Source organism: Eschrichtius robustus, chromosome 3, assembly GCF_028021215.1.
Source record: "Eschrichtius robustus isolate mEscRob2 chromosome 3, mEscRob2.pri, whole genome shotgun sequence".
Taxonomy (NCBI): domain Eukaryota; kingdom Metazoa; phylum Chordata; class Mammalia; order Artiodactyla; family Eschrichtiidae; genus Eschrichtius; species Eschrichtius robustus.
Window position 1 is genome coordinate 115,427,121 of NC_090826.1, and position 25,451 is coordinate 115,452,571.

At 43.9% G+C, this 25,451-nt stretch overlaps 1 protein-coding gene across 12 annotated transcripts in view; it reads left to right on the forward strand.

Moving 5' to 3' along the window:
* The window catches only part of CD1D (CD1d molecule), a 40,624-nt gene extending 16,540 nt beyond the window's left edge, over positions 1-24,084 (forward strand). For 7 of the 12 annotated variants that reach the window (XM_068541074.1, XM_068541076.1, XM_068541075.1 and 4 more), the window contains 5 exons: positions 20,997-21,263; positions 21,560-21,838; positions 22,356-22,634; positions 23,599-23,695; positions 23,797-24,084. In XM_068541074.1, the coding sequence (XP_068397175.1) occupies positions 20,997-21,263; positions 21,560-21,838; positions 22,356-22,634; positions 23,599-23,695; positions 23,797-23,818 (944 nt within the window). In that variant the 3' untranslated portion in view covers positions 23,819-24,084. Of the gene's footprint in view, positions 1-10,660; positions 10,708-20,201; positions 20,398-20,612; positions 21,264-21,559; positions 21,839-22,355; positions 22,635-23,598; positions 23,696-23,796 lie in introns of those variants that run through there. The other 5 variants (XM_068541082.1, XM_068541083.1, XM_068541084.1 and 2 more) reach the window with 3 other exon arrangements.
* The last annotated feature ends 1,367 nt before the right edge of the window (positions 24,085-25,451 follow it).

The following is a 25,451-nucleotide window of genomic DNA, read 5'->3' on the forward strand; positions in this document are numbered from 1 at the left end:
TATTTCCACTATTTTATCTTCCAGGTCACTTTTCTGTTCTTCTGCCTCAGTTATTCTGCTACTGATTCCTTCTAGAGAATTTTAAATTTCATTTATTGTGTTGTTCATCATTGTTTGTTTGCTCTTTAGTTCTTCTAGGTCCTTGTTAAACGTTTCTTGTATTTTCTCCATTCTATTTCCAAGATTTTGGATCATCTTTACTATCATTACTCTGAATTCTTTCTCAGGTAGACTGCCTATTTCCTCTTCATTTGTTTGGTCTGGTGGGTTTTTACCTTGCTCCTTCATCTGCTGTATATTTCTCTGTCTTCTCATTTTGCTTAACTTGCTGTTTTTGGGGTCTCCTTTTTTCAGGCTGCTGGCTCATAGTTCCTGTTGTTTTTGTTGTCTGCCCCCAGTAGGTAAGGTTGGTTCTGCGGGTTGTGTAGGCTTCCTCGTGGAGGGGACTGGTGCCTGTGTTCTGGTGGATGAGGCTGGATCTTTTCTTTCTGGTGGGCAGGACCGTGTCTGGTGGTATGCTTTGGGGTATCTGTGAGTTTATTATGATTTTAGGCAGCCTCTCTGTTAATGGGTGCTGTTGTATTCCTGTCTTGCTAGTTGTTTGTCATGGGGTTTCCAGCACTGTACCTTGCTGGTCATTGAGTGGAGCTGAGTCTTAGCATTGTGATGGAGATCTGTGGGAGAGCTTTCACCATTTGATGTTACATGGAGCTAGGAGGTCTTTGGTGGACCAGTGTCCTGAGCTCAGTTCTCCCACCTCAGAGGCTCAGGCCTGATACCTGGCCGGAGCATCAAGACCCTGTCAGCCACATGGCTCAGAAGAAAAGGGAGAAAAAAAGAAAAGAAAAGAAAAGAAAGAAAGAAAGGGAGAGAAAGAAAGGAAGGAAGAAAGGAAGAGAAAGAAAGAAAGAGAAAGAAAGAAGAAAGAAAGAGAAAGAAAGAAAGAAAGAAAAAAAAAAGGAAGGAAGGAAGGAAAAGAAAGTTATTAAAATAAAAAATAAGAAAAATTATTAAAAATAAAAAAATTAAAGAGTAATAAAAAGAAAAGAAGAAAAAAGAAAGAAAGAAAGACTAGAGCAAACAACCAAAGAACAAATCCACCAATGATAACAAGTGCTAAAAACTATACTAAAAAGTAAAAAAATAAAATAAAAAAATACGGACAGACAGCACCCTATGACAAATGGTAAAATCAAAGCTATACAGACAAAATCACACAAAGAAGCATATACATACACACTCACAAAAAGAGAAAAAGGAAAAAAAAATCAATATATATAAAAAAAGGAAGAGAGCAACCAAATCAATAAACAAATCTACCAATGATAATAAGCTCTAAATACTAAACCAAGATAAACATAAAACCAGAAACAAATTAGGTGCAGACAGCAAACCTCATGTCTACAGTTGCTGCCAAAGTCCACCTCCTCAATTTTGGGATGATTCGTTGTCTATTCAGGTATTCCAGAGATGCAGGGTACAGCAAGTTGATTGTGGAGGTTTAATCCGCTGCTCCTGAGGCTGCTGGGAGAAATTTCCCTTTCTCTTCTTTGTTTGCACAGCTCCTGGGGTTCAGCTTTGGATTTGGCCCTGCCTCTGCATGTATTTCTCCTGACGGTGTCTGTTCTTCAGTCAGACAGGACAGGGTTAAAGTAGCAGCTGATTAGGGGGCTCTGGCTCACTCAGGCCAGGGGGACGGAGGGGTACGGAATGCGGGGCGAGCCTGTGGCGGCAGAGGCTGGCATGATGTTGCAACAGTCTGAGGTGTGCCATGTGTTCTCCCGGGGAAGTTGTCCCTGGATCACAGGACCCTGGCAGTGGCACTGGACCCTGCACAGGCTTCCGGGATGGGAGGTGCGGATAGTGACCTGGGCTTGCACACAGGCTTCTTGGTGGCTGCAGCAGCAGCCTTAGCATTTCATGCCTGTCTCTGATGTCTGTGCTGATAACCGCGGATTGTCCCCATCTCTGGAGCTCGTTTAGGCAGTACTCTGAATCCCCTCTCCTTGCGCACCCGGAAACAATGGTGTCTTGCCTCCTAGGCAGTTCCAGACTTTCTCCCGGACTCCCTCCTGGCTAGCTGTGGCTCACTAGTCCCCTTCAGGCTGTGTTCTCGCAGCCAACCCCAGTCCTCTCCCTGTGGTCTGACCTCCAAAGCCCGAGCCTCAGCTCCCAGCCCCGACCCGTCCTGGCGGGTGAGCAGACAAGCCTCTCAGTCTGGTGAGTGCTGGCCGGCACCAGTCCTCTGTGCGGGAATCTCTCCGCTTTGCCCTCTGCACCCCTGTTGCTGTGCTCTCCTCCGTGGCTCCGAAGCTTTCCCCCCGTCACCCCTCGTCTCTGCCAGTGAAGGGGCTTCCTAGCGTGTGGAAACTTTTCCTCCTTCACAGCTCCCTCCCAGAGGTGCAGGTCTCATCCCTATTCTTTTGTCTCTGTTTTTCTTTTTTACTTTTGCCCTACCCAGGTACGTGGGGAGTTTCTTGGCTTTAGGGAAGTCTGAGGTCTTCTGCCAGCATTCAGTAGGTGTTCTATAGGAGCAGTTGCACGTGTAGATGTTATTTCTGATGTATTTGTGGGGAGGAAGGTGATCTCCACGTCTTGCTCCTCCTCCATCTTGAAGGTGTCTCTGCAATGAAGTTCTTAAAAGAATAACATTCTTTCCCAACTCTGTAGGGGGTTGTGGTGACTTGCTGCCTGCTTTGTATGCACTTAACCTGGTCTGTATATCTTTGGTGAACTTTATGTAAAATATCCATATGTCGTTTTGATGTACAACCCTTTGTCCCAAAAAGTGTATATGACTGTGCCTTCGACTTCTAACAGGCAGGACAGTTCTCAGAGCTTCTGAGAATGTCTCCCAGGTTACAATCCTCAGTTTGGCTTGAATGAAATTCCCTCTTTTCTTCTTAACTTGATTGTTAATTGAATTTTCATCGACACATACATAGGAAAACATTAAAATTGTTAACTTTAGATAGCTGATCTTTGTCACTAGCAGTGATCTGTTACCAAGGCGTATGATTGACTGCATATATTCTCTAAGTCAAAAATCATATATACTTATATAAACTGTCTCCTTTCCTACCTTTTTGGAGCAGTTTCCTCAGAGCTACTGAGAGACTGTCTCCCTGGCTGTATTCCTCAGTAAGACCCTGAATTAAACCGAAACTCACAGTTCTCATGTTGTATATTTTTCCTTGAGTTAGCCTGAAGTAATCTGCATAATAAGACCACTGACCTTCCCTTCCCCCCAAAAGAGGATGACCTGGCCTGAAACAGTCTTTTCTTTTCCCAACAATTTCCTTGTCCCCCTTTTTCTTCTGCCTATAGAAACCTTCCACTTTGTACAAGTCCTTGGAGTACCTTTCTATTTACTAAATAGGCGGCTTCATGATTCACGAACCATTGAATAAAGCCAATTAGATCTTCATATTTACTTGGCTGTATTTTTTATTTTATATTTATTTACTTATTTATTTATTGGCTGGGTCGGGTCTTAGTTGTGGCACACGGGATCACGCGGGATCTTTCACTGTGGCACACAGGCTCTTCATTGTGGTGCACAGGCTTCTCTCTAGTTGTGGCATGTGGGCTTTGTTGCCCTGCGGCATGTGGGATCTTAGTTCCCTAACCAGGGATCAAACCCGTGTCCCCTGCATTGTAAGACCGATTTTTAACCACTGGACCACCAGGGAAGTCCCTGTATTTTGTTTTTTAACAGGGGATTAGCATTCCAGGCAGAGGGAAACACAGTGCAAAGGCCCAAAGTGAGAATTTGATTGGTGGTTTTAAGTAACAGCAAAGAGGCCCAGCTGCGGCTATTGCCAAGTGAGTGAGGAGAAAAGGGGTAGGAAATTGATCCAGAGAGGTGTGGCAGGGAACCAGATCCTTCAGGCCCTTGTAGGGCATGGTACACGTGCTGGATTTTACTCTGTGTGAAATCAGAGCCATTGGACAGTTCTGAGCAGATGAGTACTGTGATCTGACATACTTTATAAGGCTCTTTCTGGCTAAGTTAAGAACCATAGGTTGCAAAGGTGAGGCAGAGAGACCAGTGAAGAGACTATTGCAGTAGTCCTAGTGAAAAAAAAAATGGTGATATGGACCAGAGTAGTTGTAGTGGAGGCGGTGAGAAGTGGTAGGATGTTGGATATATTTTAAAGGTGGAATTGATAGATTTCCCGATGGGCTGGAAAAAAGAAAGAAACAAAAGGATGACTGCAAGGTTTTTTGCCTGGACAACTTTAAGAACCAAAGTGACATTGATTAAGATGAGAAAACTGGTATAGGATTGGTCTGGGGAGGGGCAAGAACCAGGAACTTGGCCGTGGGCATGTTAGGTATTTTTGTCCAGCTGATGATAATGAACAAAATACATGCACCATCATGATCAATCCAAGCATCACAACTTTGTGAGGAGACATTAATTGTCCCCACTTTCCAGATGAGGAAATTGGGATTCAGGGAAGTGAAGAGTCTTGTCCAAGTTGACACAGCTGGTACAAGTTAGATTTGGTGTTGAGACAAGGATTTCCTGTGTGGTCTGCTATGTTCTCTTAAGCTGTCGTGTTTGCCTCAGCTCCTCACAGTTTGCAGACAACAGACAGGCCGATAATGTCTCCTGTTGCTCATGACCTGAATCAGACAATAATTTTTCACCTTGTCACAGCTTCTTATAGACAGTGTTTCTTTTGAATCCAGCACAGCTTTTTGGTTGGTAACTGGAAATTTTAAAACACAGGCTTAATGCTCTTTTTAATATGGAATATGTGTCTCCATTTTTACAATCTGCATGTATAATGCAAACCTGAGTGTTTAATATTTATATGTAGCTTTGGAAAAAGCAAAAAAGGTTAGTTTTTGTACATGTTTTAGCCATATATCCATTTTGCTGGGTTTGTGCTTTGGATAGGAGTGTTGACTTCCTTTGTTATGATCATTTTAACTTCTCATAAGCTTAACCAGACATTAGAAAGCTTAAACTATCAGGTAGTTACCAAACAGTTATGCTTCACTTTTCCTATAGTGGATGAATCACTAGGTTCTTTTATACATTTTTTTTTTCTCTAAATATGAGTGTTTGCTTCTGGATCATTAGCGACTTGGTCGAGAAACTATAAGGCAGCATAACCTAAAGAGAAAATGAAACTTTGCAATTCAAGATGAATCTGAAAGTCACAATAGCAACATGAGACAATGTGAAACTAACATTTGATATTCGTTAAGTCAATTTTTAGTAAGCTTTCTGGGAATGGACTTTTTGGTCAATGAGGTGCACTTGTTTTTAAATACCAAATAGTAAGTCTGTTCAACTAATTTTTTTTTTGGCTGCGCCATGTGTCATGGAGATCTTAGTTCCCTGACCACAGATCGAACCCGTGCCCCCTGCAGTGGAAGCACCGAGTCCTAACCACTGGACTTCCAGGGAATTCCCTCAGCTAAGTTTTTTAAAAAAATTATTTATTAATTTATTTATTTGGTTGTGCTGTATCTTAGTTGCAGCAGGCGGGCTCCTTAGTTGTGACTCGCTGGCTCGTTAGTTGTGGCATGTGAACTCTCAGTTTAGGCACGCATGTGAGATCTAGTTCCCTGACCAGGGATTGAACCCAGGCCCCCTGCACTGGGAGCGCAGAGTCTTAACCACTACGCCACCAGGGAAGTCCCTCAACTAATTTTTTTAATCAAAAATGCCAGACACTGTTTTGGGTGCTGGGATGTATAGCAGTGAAAAAACTTACATATATAAAAAAAAAAAACCTCTACCTTCATGGAGCTTAATTTCTAATGAGGAGAGATGTGTTCAGTGAAAAATGTGGTCAGCCCAGAGTAGGCAAGGCCTATCTAGGATAGGTGAGGACTTGTCTGACTGCTTTGGGGATTCTGGGGTGGAGAGTTTAAAGAAATGGTGAGGAACAGGGAAGGAGTTAAAATGAGAGTTCTGGAGGTGAGATGGGATGTCAAGGTGGAGGGGAGCCAGCCTCTAGGGGTGGGGAGAAGAAGAACTTAGCCTAAGAGCCTTGTTTGGTGGGAAATAGAACTAAAGGTCTACTCACTGATCATTAAATATTTATTGAATTGAAAAATATTTATCTGATTCTCCATGTCTAGATAACTTATTTTATATGGGTTTTCGTTTTATTAAGGACTTAAACAGAATTCTCTATCAAAGGCTGCTGAAAGATTGAATCAGAAATATTGAAGGCTAGTTATGTCACAGTGAGGGAGCTATTTAGAGACTCCAAATATAGGGTGGGGGTAAATGCACACTTCTTTGAATGGAGAAGAATAGATTTTGGGTTCTCCTAGTGGTCAGAAGAACACAAGATTTTCAGACTATGATCTTTCTCCTCTGATGGAGCTAGCAAAGGATGAGTTGGGGAAGTCATGACACAGAAGGCGTTGGTGTCATGTCAGCTGTTCATTGAAAGTAAAATAAGGGGTTCCAAACAGAAGGAAAATCTCACAAAAGTTTCAAGGTTACAAAGTGGAAAATAAGCCTTTAAGTGGAGAAGTATAAAGGTGGAATAATTAGGAAGAAAATAATGCAAACTATTGTTAATACCAGACATCCCCAAAATGACACTTGATATTCTACTAATAAAATTTGAAGAACAGAAAACTCTACATTAAAAAAAAAAAACCCTCCCAAAGCTAATTATACACAGACAAGATTGATTATAGCTATAATCTATAAAATCATAAAATTTTAGAGTTGGGAGGGATGCAGAGGTTCACTGCTTACCCTATTCAAAATGACCAGTCACATAACAGGGAAAGGAATAGATCTCGGATTCATTACTGCTGATTTTCTGAAGATGCTTGATTTATGCTGCTGTAGCTGAAACACTGCCAGACACCATTAGGAATACCACATCTTGAAAGCCAAGCAATAAACATAGTTCTATTCTTGGGCAAACCCTGCTTAAACAGATCAGGAGATGGCAGAGCCATGGAGAGAGGGGAAGCAGGATCTGCATATAAGATTATAAATTTTCAGGCTCTGAAGAGGAATACTAAGAAAAATTGGGACTCAAGTGATTAAAATATAAAACTAAGAAGAATATGGGCCAAGCCTGGAATATTTTTAAAGGAACTTGAGGAAGGAAAAGGATACAGAAGGAGGAAGTGCTACTTTAAATAGAGGAGAGTCAGTATAGGAACAGAGAGCCACAAGAGACTTTCTAGAATCCTCAGGGTTTTTTCTCAGGATGGGGGGATAGGCTGATGTACATAGGTACATAGGCTGATGTACCCCTTCCTTTAATTGCCCCAAGGGGCAGACACCAGCCTACTTTTCTTGTGCTTAGGAGTTGTCTTCGATTGCTACATCCCTTGACCATTTCCCCCAGGAAGCCTGGCTACCCAAATGAGTAAGATTAATGCAATTTCTCCTTTTCTTTCTACTCCCAAAGGCAAGAACAGTGAGCTATTTTTTTTATTCCTATGAGTTTATTCCTATTCACTACAAGGATATATGGGAAAGACTCCAGAATCTTACAAAGATCTTACAGTCATGGCTTTATGCTGTGGTATTTTATTCTCATAACAAAGTATAGGTATGTGGCAAACTGGTATAAGCAACAGGGACAGTACCTAGTTTATAGGACTGTTGTAAGGATCCATATGAAAAGTGCCTGTAAAGGACTTAATATAATCGTGGCATGTAGACACTGCCCAATAAATATGAACAATTGCAGTTTATATATAATAAGAGACCAGTTTACTTCCCCAAATTATCTGTCTCACTGTTTTCACCAGTTTCTCACCCAAAACACACACCCTTAGTGATAAGGCTATTAGTCCATTGTGACCCCTTTTCTCAACACCTGGGCTTTTATTGCAGATGACTTTCAAACTTCTGCCTGGGATTCACACTAAAAAACATGTTTTCTATCTTAATCTAATACATACAATTATTTCACAAGACAAGATTTACCCTTGCTATTTGTGATTCGCTCTGATAGTTTCTGTCCTATCCCAGTCTAGTCTATTTCATTAAAAAAGAAATACTTGTAGTGATCCAATTAAATTAATTTCTCATCTTTTAATGAACCTATCATTCTAGTTTGCAAAACACTGTTTTAGAGGGAGTCTGGGCAGAACAAACAAATGTTTGCCTTCTGAAGACTTGCAGGCTGGGTGAGAACCATGTGACCAGATAGCAATCGACTCATCTGAGCAACTCCTTTCATATTACCTTTGAAAACAAAATATGTCTACATACCTAGAAGAATGGCCAAAATCTGGACTACTGGTAGTGCCAAATGCTGGTGAGGATACGGAGCAGCAGATACTCTCGTTCATTGCTGGTGGGACTGCAAAATGGTATAGCTACTTTGGAGGACAGTTTGGCAGTTGCTTTCAAAGTTAAACATACTCTTAAGCTATGAGCCAGCAGTTGTGCTCCTTGGAATTTACCCAGAGGAGCTACAAACTTACGTTCACACAAAACCCTGCACATGGATTATTATGGCAGCTTTATTTGTAATTGCCAAAACTTGACAACGATAAAGATGTCCTTCAGTGGGTGAATGGATATATAAACTGTGGTACATCCAGACAGTGGAATATTATATAGCACTAAAAAGAAATGAACTATCAAGCCATGAAAAAACTTGGCTTAAATGCACATTACTAAGTGAAAGAAGCCAATTTGAAAAGGTTACATGCTGTGTGATTCCAACTATGTAACATTCTAGAAAAGGCAAAACTAAGGAGATGGTAAAAAGATCAATGGTTACTAGGGGTGGGAAGTGGGGGGAGGGATGAATAGGCAGAGCCCAGAAGATTTTTAGAGCAGTGAAAATACTCTGTATGATAATATAATGATGGATACATGTCATTATACATTTGTCCAAACCCATAGAATGTACAACACCAAGAGTGATCCCTAAGGTAAACTATGGACTTTGAGTAATAATGATGTGTCAATGTAGCTCATCAGTTGTAAGAAATGTACCACTCTGGTGGGAGATGTTGATAATGGCTATGCATATGTAGGGGTAGTGGATGTATGAGAAATCTCTGTACCTTTCTCTCAACTTTGCTGTGAACCTTAAACTACTCTAAAAGACTAAAGTATTAAAACACAAAAACAAAACCAAAAAAACAAAAAGTGTGTTAAGTTCACAGTTGGCATAGTTCAAAAATAGGACTTTAATTAAAAAAAAAAAAAAGTTTACTGAGCACCTGTGATGTGTCTGACCCTGTTGTTGGCACTGGGAATATTGAGATAAATGGAAAGATCCCCCTCCTTCAGGAATTCACAGATTAGTTGGGGAGACTGCTAGGTAGACAGTGTTTGTGTGGTGAGAGCTATGAAAAGGGCATGCACAGGGTCTAATGGAAAAACAGAACTGTCACTTAGCTGAGATTGGGTGATGAGAGGTGGTGGTGAGAAGTGTTTCTGGATTAAACATCAGAATCGATGGATGAGTTGGAATTAGCCTGGAGATGGGTCTGCATAAATTGGGGAAGGGACTGTGTTACTAAAAGAAATTGGATTAAGATTCAACTAAAAGATACCAAGTGTCTATTACGTACCAGATAATTTAAACACTTTATTTAATCTCCTACGTAAGCCTCATATGAGATTCTCACTTCATAAATGAGGAACTGGAGACTCGGAGATGTTAAATGACTTGCCCATAAAAATGGGGAAGCTGGATTTTAACTCCTCTTCTTAGACTTTCTTTGTCCTCTGTGCTTCTGCTTTTAAAAGTGATATAGGGAAAGTTAATCAGATCTTCTTGCTCAATTTCTCTTAGTGTCACTATGAAAACTAAAACTCTGGGCTGAAAAGTGCTTTATTGTATGCAGGGATATCTGGCCTTACTCTGAATTCTCCAAACTTGCTGCAAGCATAGCACTGGATAGGACAAAGGAGCTAAGACCCTTCCCTACCTTCCCCTCCTCTGGTGGGAGACTGAATTCTTGAGTAGTTAAGAACATGGCTCTGGGCTCAAATCACATCTCTGCCACCCTCAAACTGTATAACCTTTAGCAAGTTACTTTGCACTTTTAACTGTACAGTGTGGTTAATAAAGGTACCTAATTTATCAGGCTGTTGTGAGATTCAAAAGAGAAAAATAAATGTAAAGTGCTTACTGTAGTGCTGGCATGTAGAAACTGCTCAAGAAATATTTGCAATTAAAGCATTATACCCAGGAGAGGCAACTTCACTTCCATAAACTCAAGTTTGGTTGACATGTCAACTTCCCTAAAGCTCACACTGTGAGTGAGATAGAAACTGACCAAAGGGGTCACGGCTGGAGCAGTCACGGTAGAAACCCAATTTTTATGCTCCTGGACAGTGCTTTGAATCCCTGGAACACTACAGGCACATTGACATTTGGAATGTGGGAGCATACCGCACTCAGGAGCTGAAGTGGAAGGGAGGGATGAAATAATGGAGTAAGGAAGAGGAGGGGAGAAGGAAGTAGGAAAGGGAAGGAGGAAGGAGATGATTTGGCTGGATGTGGATGAAGATATAGAGCAGCCAGAAAGAGAGAAGAGGGGGAAAGATGGGTGGAGGGAGAGAGGGAGGAAGAGAGATGGGGGAGAAGGAAACAAGAAGAATAATGAAAGATTAAGAGATACGGCAACATATGGTAAAAGAAATAACATATGGCAGGTGTAGTTATATAATGTTTTCTCTTCAAAGGCATCTGCTTTGTGAACTGTGAGTCATGGAGGAACCATTACAAAAGGGTAGGTACTCCTTTCCTCTCTTTGAAGTCAAAGCTGGGGATTGTGAGAAAGCAGCCATTAAGATGTTTTTTTCCTCCATCTTTGGTACTCTATGAACCTTGTTCCATTTCACAGGTAGTTAATGCTCCCAGATATATCTAAGCTATAAGCTTAGGTGTCCAGGCTACTTGAGTCACAGACAATGAAAGATGAGCCCACAGGGTTAGAATTTTGTCACAAAACCAGAGAATCTTAGAATTACAAGAATCCATGCAGTAATCTCTTCAACATATTCAGTACATTTGGCAGATGGCCAACCAGGTCCAGTACGGACATCTTTATTGGCAGAGTTCATAAAAAAAATCAGACTATCCTTTTTAAAAAAAATTATATTTTAGATACATTAATATACAATTTTTCAGTCCCCTGGCCAAAATAAAATCTAGACTGTAAATTTATGGCAAAAACAAATTCAAAATCAGACTATCTTTATTGGATACCTTTTTTTTTTTAAATATACATTTATTTATTTATTTATTTTTGGCTGCATTGGGTCCTTGTTGCTGCACACGGGCTTTCTCTAGTTGCAGCAAGTGGGGGCTCCTCTTCGTGGTGGTGCTCAGGCTTCTCACTGCGGTGGCTTCTCTTGTTGCAGAGCGCAGGCACTAGGTGCGCGGGCTTCAGTAGTTGTGGTGCACGGGGTTAATTGCTCCGCGGCATGTGGGATCTTCCCAGACCAGGGCTCGAACCCGTGTCCCCTGCATTGGTAGGCGGATTCTTAACCACTGCGCCACCAGGGAAGTCCTATTGGATACCTTTAACAGCTATAAACTTTGCTCATTTTTGTGTTGAGCTAAATTTTGTCTTTGGTAACTTTCACACACTGAACCTAATGCCACCAGCCAAAGCAACTGAGAAGTGAGTGAATTCCCATTTCTTTATGACAGACCTTTAGACACTGACTAGACATCCACAGTCCCTTTAGACTGTTCTTCATTTTGATAATTTCAGACCCTTCCCCATTTTGAATGACCTCTTCTGGACAAGATGCAATTGTAAATGCTCCTCTCCCGTCAGGGTGCTCAGAGCAATATCAAACATCATAGTGGACCATTTCTGGTAACCAAGGCAGAGTAAGGTAATAGAGACTGCTCACCCATCTCAACACATACTTACATACTTCAAAGACTTGTAAATGCTGAGTGAAATGTAACATAAAGATTATACACAACACAGTCAAGTTCAAGCCTGCCTGTAACAAAGAGAAGCATTAAACCCATAATAGCAAGAGTGAGGTGACAGAGTGGCAGCTCATTTGTGTTCTTGTCCTGGTTATGCCTAGGTGCTGGGGGCTGGGTGTCTCTTGCCCATGTGGAGACCAGACACTTTGCCTTGGGATCATGGGAGATGGGGCTCTGCAAAAGAGGTCCCCTGCATAAAGCTGGATCCTCTAACAGATGAAAAGTCTATGACTGAGGGACAAGAAAACCCTGCCCACTGGCCCTGGGAAGTGATGAAAAAACTTGCTAGGTCCTTGGGTAAAATTTAAAAAAAATATCCTGGGGAAATTAAAACCCCAGGCTTGTGATATGCACTGGTGTGAGGCCTTGATATTTTGTTGTCTGCATAGAGTGTGAACTACATGCTAAGAAATTAACACAAGAACTGATCCGGGGCCATTGACATTCCTGGGGCCTTGACAAAAACAAATGCAAAACTGCTCTATATGGATTTTTCCCGTAATCTAGGTCAGATGGGACTCCCACAGAGAAAAAAAAAATAAAACATAATAAAAAATCTCTGTGGAGGACTTCCCTGGTGGCTCAGTGGTTAAGAATCCTCCTGCCAATGCAGGGGACACAGGTTTGATCCCTGGTCCAGGAAGATCCCACATGCTGCAGAGCAACTAAGCCTGTGCGCCACATCTACTGAGCCTGCGCTCTAGAGCTCATGTGCTGCAACTGCTGAGCTCGTGCACCACAACTACTGAAGCCCTCATGCCCTAGAGCCCATGCACTACAACTACTGAGCTCTTGCACCGCAACCACTGAAGCCTGTGTGCTCTAGGGCCTGTGTGCTGCAACTACTGAAGCCTGTGTGCCTAGAGCCCGTGCTCCACAACAAGGGAAACCACTGCAATGAGAAGCCCGCACACCACAACAAAGAGTAGCCCCCGCTCGCCACAACTAGAGAAAGCCTGCACGCAGCAACGAAGACCCAACGCAGCCAAAAAAAAAAAAAAAATCTCTGTGGAGATGACACAATAAGAAGTACAAATTATATTGGTAAAAGAATCAGTAGACACAATAAGAAAACTCACATCCCATGAATTAAAGATAAAATAATGTGAAAAAGATAATAAGTATGTTCAAAATGTTTAATGAGCTAAAAAAAGGAATAGAAGCCACAATAAAAAATAGGACAGCATGACAAAAAGAAGGATTAAACAAATCAAATAAATCTCTGAGAACTGAGAAATTAGTCAATATTAACAAGTCAATGTACAAGTTAAATAGCAGAACAGAGATGATTGAAGGTAAAGTTAGTGAAGTAGAAGATAGCTCTAAAGAAATTACCCAAAATGCACTAAGAGAAATTAAAAAGAAGGAAAGTATAAAAATGAGCTAAAGAGATGTAGAGGAGAGAAGAAACTTCAGTATATAACCAATCGAAAGTCTAGAAGAAATTAGCAAGGGTAATGCAGAAGGACCCATCAAAAGATAATGAAATGAGAATATTCCAAACTAAAGAAAGAGGTAAGGGTTCCACTTAAAGAAGTACAACTACTCCTGAGTTGATAAATGAACACATTTTCAGTTTGGGGTCATTACAAACAATGCTGCTATGATCATGTCTCTTGGTATACGCAGGTGAGGCAGGAGATAGATGGGCTCCAGGCTAGGCATTTGCAACTAGCCTCCTGTTTACATTTCTTGAAGAAGGAGGCAGGTGGGATCTAGGGTAGATATTTACAACCAGCCTCCTGTTTGCACTTCGAGATGGAAATAACAACAGGAACAGGGTAAATAGCCAGGCTTTGTCTCCTGTGGACACCTTAAGGTAACAGTCATGGTAGGGACAGAGAGGGGCTAAACCCTGTTTGAGTAAAGGATCAAGAGGTCACATATTTCCCCTTCTTGGGGCAAGAGAGACATGGCACATGCACACAGAGGCTCCTTGGGGGTCAAAAAGGAGGGGGTGCCACCCCATAATAGGTGGTGCCACACACCCCCACCCCCATAGGCCTCTGGGCTGGAATCCATCTTGGACAAACAGTTGTGCACACATGTTGGGGAGGGTCCTAGGGCAGGTCAGGCGTGGAAAAAGAAACCAGATAATTGGCCAAAGGTAAACAAAGAACAAAGACCTGGAAGAACTGCCCTATATAAATGATTTTTTAAAATTAATTTTTATTGGAGTATAGTTTATATTGTATTTTAATTTTTATTGGAGTATATTGGAGTAATGTTGTGTTAGTTTCTTGCTGTACAGCAAAGTGAATCAGTCATACGTATACATATATCCACTCATTTTTAGATTCCCTTCCCATTTAGGTCACCACAGAGCATTGAGTAGAGTTCCCTGTGCTATGCAGTAAGTTCTCATTAGCTACTTACTTTATACATAGTAGTGTATATACGTCAGTCCCAATCTCCCAATTCACCCCCTTCCCCCCTCTTGGTAACCATAAGTTTGTTCTCTACATCTGTGACTCTATTTCTGCTTTGCAAATAAGTTCCTCTGTACCATTTTTCTAGATTCCACATATAAGCGATATTATACGATATTTGTTTTTCTCTTTCTGACTTACTTCACTCTGTATGACAATCTCTAGGTCCATCGCCATCTCTGCAAAAAGCACTATTTCGTTCCTCTTTATGGCTGAGTAATATTCCATTGTATATATGTACCACATCTTCCTATATAAATGATTTAACTGCCTCTTTACTGCGCTCCTCCTCATTAGGGAGGATGCCCACACCCTTTCTCTCCAGCTGTATATCTCTGCCTTGCTTCTGTCTTCAATAAACAAAGTGTTTCTCTGTGTGCTCTCCCACTTGTTGTGCTGTGCCTCTAATAATAAACTTTGCACCTATTTTTACAGTTTTTGCCTCTTTGAGAAATGCATTTTTCAGTGGGGGCATGAGCCAGGGGAACTCTGCTTCTAGCCTCTAGCCCCTGGTGGACCTAGTGGCTAGGATTCCTGATTTTCACCCCGGCTGCCCAGGTCCAATTCCTGGGCAGGGAACTAAGATCTTGCTTCAAGCCACCACTCACTGCTGCCTCTCCGAGATCACAGGCATGCATTTAGGTATGCACTCAGGAGTGGAATTGCTAGATCTAGATCTGGCTTGCTGTTTGATATACATGATGCCTATTTCAGTTTACTGTGCACAGTACGGTACTGTGCATAGTATCCACGCACTGTGGGTTTACAGACTTGGTATGGAAATCTTTGAATCTAAATTTTAGATTCTCTGACTCTGCTATATGACCACAACATATAGTGCACAATTTTTCTTTGTTGAGCTATAGAACATATAGAGTATATCCGCAGTGTCTACAACTCCCGAGGCTTCTATCTACTCCAACAATGCTTGCTGGTTACACTGCTGCTATGTTAGCTTGAATACTATGTAATGGACGATGCAGTTTCATTCTCATTTTCCCTTCCGTTCTCCCTCACAACATTCTCTATCTGTGTCTCTGTCTCTCTTTCACACACACACGCAGAGCACATTCACATTCCATCTGCCATTCCAGTAAATGACAGTATTGCCTGCCATCAAGCCATCAGCTACTGTAGCTAGCCCCCCCAGTGGTGCGCCCTGAGGGGAATTCAGGATGGAGAAAAATAGAATACTGGCCCTAGATCAGTGGTCCCTAACGTTTTTGGCAGTAGGGACCGGTTTCGTGGAAGAAAAGTTTCCCGTGGACCCGGGTGGCGGGGTCGGGGGGCGGGGATGGTTCAGGCAGTAATGCGAGCGATGGGGAGTGGCAGACGGAGCTTCGATCGCTCACTCTCTGTTCACCTCCTGCTGTGCTGCCTGGCTCCTAGCAGGCTGTGGACCGGTACAGGTCCACGGCCCGGGGGTTAAGATGCATATCTAAGGAATAATTTCAATGTGCCCAGACTCTAGCATCTTCCCATACATAGGAAAGCACTAAAATCACTAACTCTAGATGTCTGTTTTTTGTGATTAGCAGTAATCTTTTGATGTTTGATTACTTTTTTTTTTTTTTTTAGCAAAATCTCCTAGATAACCTGGCTTCTTACCTCTTCAGAGCAGTTCCTCAGAGCTATTTGAGAGACTGTCTCCTAGGCTCTAGTCCTCAGTAAGGTCCCTAAAACATACAACTTTTAGGTTGTGCCTTTTTCTTCAGTCGACAATACTCTATCTATAAATGTTTTAGGTTGACTCTCTCTTGAGAGAAGGTTTCCCAAGTATCTTCAGTTCTGAAACTCCTGGCTCTCCCTCACTCTAACCTACTTTTTCCACCTTAACAGCCCTCCCACATCCCAGCATACTCAGGTGTTCTCTGGGGGTAGTATGAGGGAAGATACATAGTACAGTGAAAAGAACATGACATTTGCGAAGAAGACACTTAAGTTACACTCCTACGGTAGATATTTATAAGCTGGTGAAAAGTTATTTAAAATCTCTGTACTTCAATTTTTTTCCCCATAAATAAAATATGGATTAATACTACTTATCTTCAGTTTTTTGGGAAAAATATTTGAGTGCCTAAACTGTCCCAGGGACTATTCTAGGTGCTGAAGACAGCAGTGAACAAAATCAGTAAGATACCTTGTGGATATTTACCAGGATTAAAGAAGACCATGGCTGTAAAGCACTTAGAATAGCTGTAGACCTAGAAAATGTGCTTGGCAAGTTTTTTGCTTAACAGATATTTATTGATCATCTACAATCTTCTAGTCCATGTTGTACTTACTGGGGATATAGTATTGAGTGAGACCAGGGAAACAGATCAGAAAATAAACAAGCAAAATAAGTGAGTCGGTTAGTTTCAGATAGTGATATGTGTGTATGATTCATGTAAATCAGTAAGAGCAAATGAAAGTACTATGGAGATCAGTGGGGAAATTTATTCAGAAATTTAAACCAAACCAGCCTACTGAACAGTAATGCTAGGAGTAAAAAGAGAATCAGAAAGTACTGCCAGGAGTAAAAAGAGAACTATGCAAATCAACATATGGTGATCAGAACCAATCAGAATACAATAGAGAGAGACAGATGACTTTGAAGCCAGCTTGGTAAAATCAGCAGAAAGCAGGAAGTTCCCATTATTCCTCTCTCTGGGAAGAGGGGTAGGGGGTGGGGAGGTGGGAGGAATACTCACAAAGCCTTCATGATACTTGGGCTTCTGATTACTTAGTCCATAACCAATTATATTTGTGGCTATTTTTAGTCAAATCATCTGTGATTCTTGGATTCTAGTCCAACCTCACTCCCATCCAAGAAATCCCTACTCTGTTCTCTAGCTGTGATGACCTAGGATTACAGACTCCCAAGGTTAAAAGAAACTATGCTAGTCATATCATTTAACCACCTCCTTCGAGTAGGAGGTACAACCTCAGAATGCAGCTGTGAGAGAAAAGGAAATATGCTGGACCAGGAGTTAGAAGATCAAGTTCTAGTGTGGACTCCGAGATATTACTGTGTGTTGCATTGTACTCTCTTTGATTTGTTTTCCTCATTTACAAAGTAAGAATAACAATCCCTATCTCTCACAGTTGTTATGGGGATTAAGCAAAATGGCATATGTGAAAGCTCTTTGGAAACCAGAAACACTCTAGAAGGTCAAAGACATGATTAATCTGGGGGCGTGGATGGTAGCCATTTCCTGGGCAAAGTGGAAGTTACTATGGCTGACTTCTCCCTGCCATGGGCTGATTTTGAGGACTTGGGTAAATCACCACCTCTCTGTGCTCTGGTTTTCTGACCCCCAGTATGTGAGGGTGAGTCTTGCCCCAAAAGGTTCTCCCATGATTCCATGAGTCCCTTCCCAGAAGAAAGCAGTGAATCTTGGAATAGCTAAAAATTGACTGACTCAACCGACCTTTGGAAAAATATATTTATCTCCAGGTAATCCTAATTTTTGAAGGCTATACTGTCTGTTTTTTACTTTCTTTTTTTTTTTTTTTTTAATTTTTGGCTGTGTTGGGTCTTCGTTTCTGTGCGAGGGCTTTCTCTAGTTGCGGCAAGCGGGGGCCACTCTTCATCGCGGTGCGCGGGCCTCTCACTATCGTGGCCTCTCTCCTTGCGGAGCACAGGCTCCAGACGCGCAGGCTCAGCAGTTGTGGCTCACGGGCCCAGCTGCTCCGCGGCATGTGGGATCGTCCCAGACCAGGGCTCGAACCCAACCCGTGTCCCCTGCATTGGCAGGCAGATTCTCAACCACTGCGCCACCAGGGAAGCCCCAACTGTCTGTTTTTTGTTCTTGATAAAAAATAGTTCTTGTCTTTATGTCTGAAAAGATGATAGTACTTGAAAATTTAAAGATACAGATAAACTAAACAGAACTGTGCAAGTTTTTAAAGGGAGGTTGGAAATTTCAAGAATGCAAAGTTAGATATTGTTCCATGATTCATATAGCTATTTTTCTTTTTATTTCCGTCTTCATAGCTTCCCTCCCTTCCAGGCTTCTATCCACTATTCGGGCAATTTTGTATCCTGATTTAATCACTTAACCCCTTACTTGAAATAATAGAAATAATTTTTCCACGTTATCGCAAACAGCTTTGGGGCAACATTAAGCATCATAAGGTAGGCTGGGTAAGGGCTATCTCCAAGATGCCAGCCTAGAAGCAGAAGCAGGAACAGAAGCCTATTCTCTTTAGGGCTCTCACTACAGCAGAGTGAGGGAGAATGGAAGCGTTAATGTTGGCAGAATGGGAAGAAAACATGATCCTTGAATTCTGGCCCCTCTTTAGTGGATTGAGGAGAAGACACAGAGAGACAGACTTGTGAACATGTCTATAATTACAAGCTCTGATACGTGCCGGGAGGAAAGGTTTACAAAGCTAGCTGGTGTACAAGGAGTGGAGATGGGGCTGACCTAGTTCTTCTGCCTTTGTTCACACAGTCTGGGAGGTCTGAGACGACTCCCCTGAGAAAATGACTTTTGAGCTGAGATCTGAGAAGGAAGGAAATAACTGTGGATTGTAAGGGAGTGAGGGGAGGAGGAGGCCAAGAGCTTTAAATATATTTATTTCATTTATTTATTTTTGGCTGCGTTGGGTCTTCGTTGCTGTGCGCGGGCTTTCTCTAGTTGCGGTGAGCGGGGGATACTCTTCACTGCGGTGGCTACTCTTGCTGCGGAGCACGGGCTCTAGAGCGCAGGCTCAGCAGTTGTGGCGCACGGGCCCAGCTGCTCCGCGGCATGTGGGATCCTCCAGGACCAGGGATCGAACCCGTGTCCCCTGCATTGGCAGGCGGACTCCCAACCACTGCGCCACCAGGGAAGCCCAGGCCAAGAGCTTTAAACAGAAGGAATTATTTGTGCAAAGACCTCAGACAGGAAGAAGCTTTGCATATTAGAGGAACTGAAAGCATATCAGCTATTATGGTCCAGTACAAGTGAGACTAGGGTGAGAGATGGTGCTGCAAAGTAGACCAAGGTCAGACGGCATACAGTCTTGTAGACCATATCCTGAGAAAGCTGTTTCAGGAGGTGGGGCAAAAGGATAGGGTGGTGGTGGAGGTGGAAATGTAGACAAGTGAGCACACACAAGAGATATTTCAAAAGAGGTAAAATAGAGGAGAGTTGCCGATGGATTGGATAAAAGAAGTGGTGGGGGAGGTGCCAGGGTGCTGCCCAGGTTCAGACTCACCAAAGAGGGGCCTTCTTTTCTCACCGTGATCTGAAGTTCTGAACCGCTAGGTCTTGTTGCTTTTATTTTCAGTGTGAGAAGTAGGAAGCTGGCTGTCTAGGTATGCATCATAATCTTGTCTCTGTTCTTTCAAACAGAAGTTCATATTTGGAGAGTGAATGAGTGAGGAGCCAGAGGAGAAAGTGAGCAGGCAGAGACCAGGTGGGAGATGGGAGGGGAGGAAGAGGAGAGTCTAGGGATACTCCTCCAAAAGGAGTCAGGCAAGACAGAGAAAATGGAGGAGTGGATGCAGGGACCATGGCAGGAGGAAAGAGGGGCTGGGGATGGGGACACTGAGGTGGAAGCATCTTGGGATATTAAAGCCTGAAAAATCTTAGCCAACCCAGTCCAATCCGCTCAATGTAGAACTGAGAAAATTAGGGTTAATATTATTATTTTATTATTAATGTGATGTTTGCACTTGTAGAAATTTTGGAAGACATAAAAAATGTAAAGCAGATTGAAATCATCCATAGTCTCTCCGCCTAGGGACAACCACTGCTAAGCCATGGACTTCCCTCTCACTTAAAAACTTTTTTTTTTTTTTTTTTTTGCATTTTTAACATGGTAGAAGTTATACGATAGATACAACTTTATGTCCTGTTTTTAAAACTTACAGAGTGGTTGTAAAGTTTTCCACATGCCATCCTTAACTCTACGATGAAAAAGGAGATTTAGACAAGCCGGTTGTGAGAAACACTTGAGTGACTGTGTCAGGATTCCTAGGACACCGACCAGGGCTCTTTGCAGCTCAAACACCTAACGAGGAGACAGACCATCTGGCAGATGAAAAAGGGACCCCTGGACTGGACTGGGTTGGAAGCAAACCCCGGGCAAGCCAGAATGGGAGTCCTGCCTGCGTCCAGGCTTGGGAATTGGCCAGCAACCTGGTCAAGTTCAGGCTGTTCGGGGCCTGCGGAAACCAGGGGCTGGTGGGAGGGCGTGGGGGGCGGGGAGGAGGGAGGGGCCGGGGGAGGAGCCTGAGGTCCGTGGTCTGAGAGCAGAGCTAGCAGCTCCGCGAGGTTCCCACGCCCAGCGACGTGGGGTGCCCGCTGTTTCTGTTGTTCTGGAGGCTCCCCCAGATTTAGGGAAGTTCTGAGGATGAGTGGAACAGGGGCGCCCGGGTGGAGGGCTTCGAGAGGGAGCCGGGCTGGGAAAGGGGCCGACGCTCGCTGCGGGAGGGTGGAGACAGATGCACCTTGGAAAGTCGGGAGCTTGATCCACCCGCCCGAGAACCTGATGCTCCCCGCCTGCTGCTCCCCGGCCCCGGGAGAGGGAGCTTGGCTCAGAGCTACTAGACGTCACCCCTCCTTACCAAGCCCATCTGTTTGTTTGTTTCTTTTTTTCTTCCTTCTCCTCCCTTCTTTGCTCTGCCAACCGCTCCCTCGGCCCCTCCGACCTGCATTCTCTCCAGCCCCGCAAAGGCATTTCCCCCTCCGCTGCCTCCAGATCTCGTCCTTCGCCAACAGCAGCTGGATGCGTACGGACGGCCTGGCGTGGCTGAGGGACCTGCAGGCCTACACTTGGCGCAATGACTCGGACACCATCTGCTTCCTGAAGCCCTGGTCCCAGGGCACATTCAGCGACCAGCAGTGGGAGCAGCTGCAACAAACATTTCAGGTTTATCGCAGAAGCTTCACCAGGGACATATGGGAATTCGTCAAAATGCTGCACATCGACTGTGAGCTGAGGGATGGGATCGTGGAGAGTTGCCCGGGGGAGACAGTGGATGCAGGAGCCCAGCTGGGAGGTTCTGGCCCCACCTGATAAGATTCTCTCCTCTCTCCCTTCTGATTTCCACTGCTGCCTGAGAGGTCTCGGCTTGACTTGTCAAAATACCCCTTGTTCCTCCTGCTACAGGTCACCCGCTCTCATTTACATGAACTCTGGGTCCCCAGTGTAAACCTCGTGCCAATTTCTTCCACCCTTTTCAATCTTTTAAGCCCTTCATAGCTCTCTCTCCATTCCTCTCCTCAGACCCCTTTGAGATCCAGGTATCTGCTGGATGTGAGGTGCTCCCGGGGAACACCTCAGAAAGCTTCATCCGTGTAGCATTTCAAGGAAGAGAGGTCCTGAGTTTCCAGGGAACGTCTTGGGTGTCAGCTCCAGATGCCCCACCTTGGGTCCAGATGGCCTGCACGGTGCTCAACCAGGACCAAGGGACCAGGGAAACAGCGCAGTGGCTCCTCCACGACATCTGCCCCCGATTTCTCAGAGGCATCCTGGAGACAGGGAAGTCCGAGCTGGAGAAGCAAGGTCAGCCTGCCTCTGTCACCTCCTGCCCTCCACTCCACTCTGGGCTCCATCTGGGGTTTTCATTCCAGGGTTCACATCCCTTTGAGCATCATGGGAAGAGAAGGGGATGGATAAGGTGTGAGGGTATTTATTCATTCCACAGACATTAACTGAGCGCCCTTTGGGTTCCATGAATTGAATTAAATAAGCACTGGGGGTCAAGCAGGATCTCTGCTTGAGGGGGAAGATGATAAGACAGATGAACAGTTCAAGCAGTGTTTGAAACATGCGACATATGTTGCAGCTGAACACAGGGTGCCCTGGGAGTACAGAGAAGGGGCATTTACAGTAGACCGGATCAGGAAAGGGAATGGGGATCAGGGAAGCCTTTCCTGGAGAAGCTAGTATAAACGGATTGAAGTTGTGGGAGTTCATCTCCAGAGGTGGAAATGTAGGACGAATGAGCCTGCTATGAGGCCCAGAGCCTCTAATGCAGAGTCTTCACTTTTAAGATCCCTCATTCCCTTGTTGGATACAGTGAAGCCCGAGGCTTGGCTGTCCAGTGGCCCCAGTCCTGGGCCTGGCCGTCTGCTGCTGGTGTGCCACGTCTCAGGATTCTACCCGAAACCCGTGTGGGTGATGTGGATGAGGGGCGAGCAGGAGCAGTCTGGCACTCAGCAAGGAGATATTGTGCCCAACGCTGATGAGACTTGGTATCTCCGAGTAACCCTGGATGTGACGGCTGGGGAGGCGACTGGTCTGAGTTGCCGAGTGAAGCACAGCAGTTTAGGAGACCAGGACATCATCCTCTACTGGGGTGAGATAGAACTGGGGCCCAGCTGGTAATGGGAGGAGACGGTCCTCAAGCATAGAGGGAAGGACTGGGGAAGGGGAGGGAGTGGACACACCCAAGATGGAGGAAATGAAGCCCCATACCAGGAGGGATAGAAGGAGAGGATTCTGAAAGGAGAGGAATAAAAATCTGAACTCAAAAAGGACTGAGACAAGGTGTTCCATATACAAAAAAAAAAAAAAACAAAAACACCAGACTGGGCTTCCCTGGTAGCGCAGTGGTTGAGAATCTGCCTGCCGATGCAGGGGACACGGGTTCGAGCCCTGGTCTGGGAAGATCCCACATGCCGCGGAGCAACTGGGCCCGTGAGCCACAACTACTGAGCCTGCGCGTCTGGAGCCTGTGCTCCGCAACAAGAGAGGCCGCGATAGTGAGAGGCCCGTGCACCGCGATGAAGAGTGAATAGGCAGCAAATACAGAATCCCAGGAGGATTCGTTCCCCAGAAGAGAGAACCGGGGACTTTGAAAGGCAGGGTAACAGAGATAGCTGTGGTTTATTGAGTGCTTCTTCTGTGTGAGCTGCACACTCTGCATACAGCATTTCAACTAATCATCCCAACTATCCTTTGAAGCAGGTACTATTATTTTCATTTTATAGATGAGAAATTGAGGCTAAGCTAGGTCAAGTAAACTGCCCTGAGTCTCATCATTAGAAACTAGAAGAGCTGGATTTAGACTCAGGTCTGCCTAGCAACAAAACTGGTGCCTTCCCCTATATATTGCACTAGCATATGCTGAAGTGAACCGAATTGTGGATGTCCAGACCCTGAGAAAAGACGGGGCACCTAAACTTCAGAGGAATACAAGTGGGCACATTAAGTGGGGGAGGAAATAAGAAACACCTGGCACCCTCACATGTGCTTATATCAGGGGACTTGAAATAGGGCGGGATTCTGGGATGAGGCACATCCTGTGTTCCCTCAAACAGACCGGAGCCATGCCTCTGTGAGCTTGATTGCCATGGCAATACTGCTGTCCCTCCTTCTGATTGGTGGAGGCTTCGCATTCTGGTTTAAGAAGCACCGGTAAGTCTCTCCTTTCCATCTCCTCCTTCCCTCAACTTCTCTCCCCATATCTTCTCCTCTCCCCCTTTCCTTATGGTCTCTCTCTTTGTTTTCTCTCACAGCCTCTATCAAGACATCCTGTGACTGTCCTCACCACACCTGTCTGTCTGGACCTCAGGATTTCAGGGCTTTAGTGCTCAGAATTTGAGGGTGAAAGACAGCTACCTTGAAGAAGCAGAGAACAATCATAAGGCAGCTTTTGTCACGTCCTTTGAACACTTTATCTAAGAGGATTTAAGTTCTTTTTCAGTATATTGCAAGTGTATAAGCCCACGTGGTTCTGTAAAAACAGAAGTGCAAACTCAGATACCTCTCAGGGACAAGCAGATAAAGGCTGGGGTGTAAGTGTGTGTGTGTGTGTGGTCATTATTTGAATGATGGAATCTGCAGTGAACTGGAAAGCACTTTTCCTGTCCAAAGGAAACAGGTCCAGCTGTTTGCTATCAAGTATAAAGTAAGACCCTGGCTTGGCTGTAACCCACGTTTTTTTCAAGAAAAGTGGAAGTCTAGGTTTATATGTGAACACGCCTGATATTAATGTGTTGACTCAAACTTTTACAATATTTGGGGTGTGGGATACCCCAAATACACCTCTGCTGGCTGATGACAACCCTGGGGCTCCCAGTTTGTGTCTCTAATGTAAAAAGTTTGTCCTGAATGACATATCGGCAGTTTTAGGACCTAGTTTCTATTGTGAATTTGGATTTATAAAGAGGGACATTTTCTCTTTAAAAGAAAATTAGGCTGTAAGAAACAGAGGTGTCTCAAGCTTTTTACTTGGCGTAACTTGATTAAAAGAGGAGAAATCATGGTGTATTTATATTATGTAGAAAAAGCTACTTTTGGTAGGGATATTTTTCTCAAGTGGTCCTACTTATAGCTATTGAATGAGACAATATGTGGGCTGGGCTGAACCCATTTGGGTAGACGTGAGCACTAGTGATGATGGCCCCACTGTCTGCTCTATTCTTAGCCTAGAGAAAAGAAGCAGGAAACATAGAGGAACAGCAGCCCTTCCTGATGCCAAAAAAATGAGAAGGCCAAGTTAAAAATCATCTGTTAGCTATCAGGGAAGTCGTCTCTTGGCACTCAAGGCCCTCGAACATCCAGCAAAATTGAGACTAAACTTTTGAAGTCTTTGCTTGAGAAAATTAAGACTTGGCATTTTCTATGTTGCACTTTCAGGTTGAACCTAGGATGTGGGTGGAAATCCAGCTAGTTTCTAAATCAATGGTTCCCAAACTGTGGTTTCCTAATCTGTAGCCTCCTTATCACCTGGAAACTTGCAAATTATTTTGGGCCACCCCCCCCAAAAGATGAGACCTACTGAAATGAGAAATCTTGGGAGTGGGGACCAGTAACCTGTGTTTTAACAAGCCCTCGGATGATTCTGATGTTCAGTTAGAGAACTGCTGTTTGCAGGTATTGTACAGTGCTAAGCAATGGATTCCTCAGAATGCTAAGTGAAAATGTTGGCCTGAGACTAGTTAGGGAAGGCTTCCTAGAGGGAGGGGAAATTGAAGCAGGAAGTAGAGATACAGTGAGGTGAACAAGCAAGTGCACTGGATCAGGAGACCATAGTCTCCTCTGACTCACTTTATTCCTGTGCCAAATGGAGATAATAATGTCTGTCCTGATCATGCTACAGATTGAACGTCTATGTCCTGTGTCCCCCGCACCCCAACCCCCGCTAATTCATATGTTGAAAACCAAATAC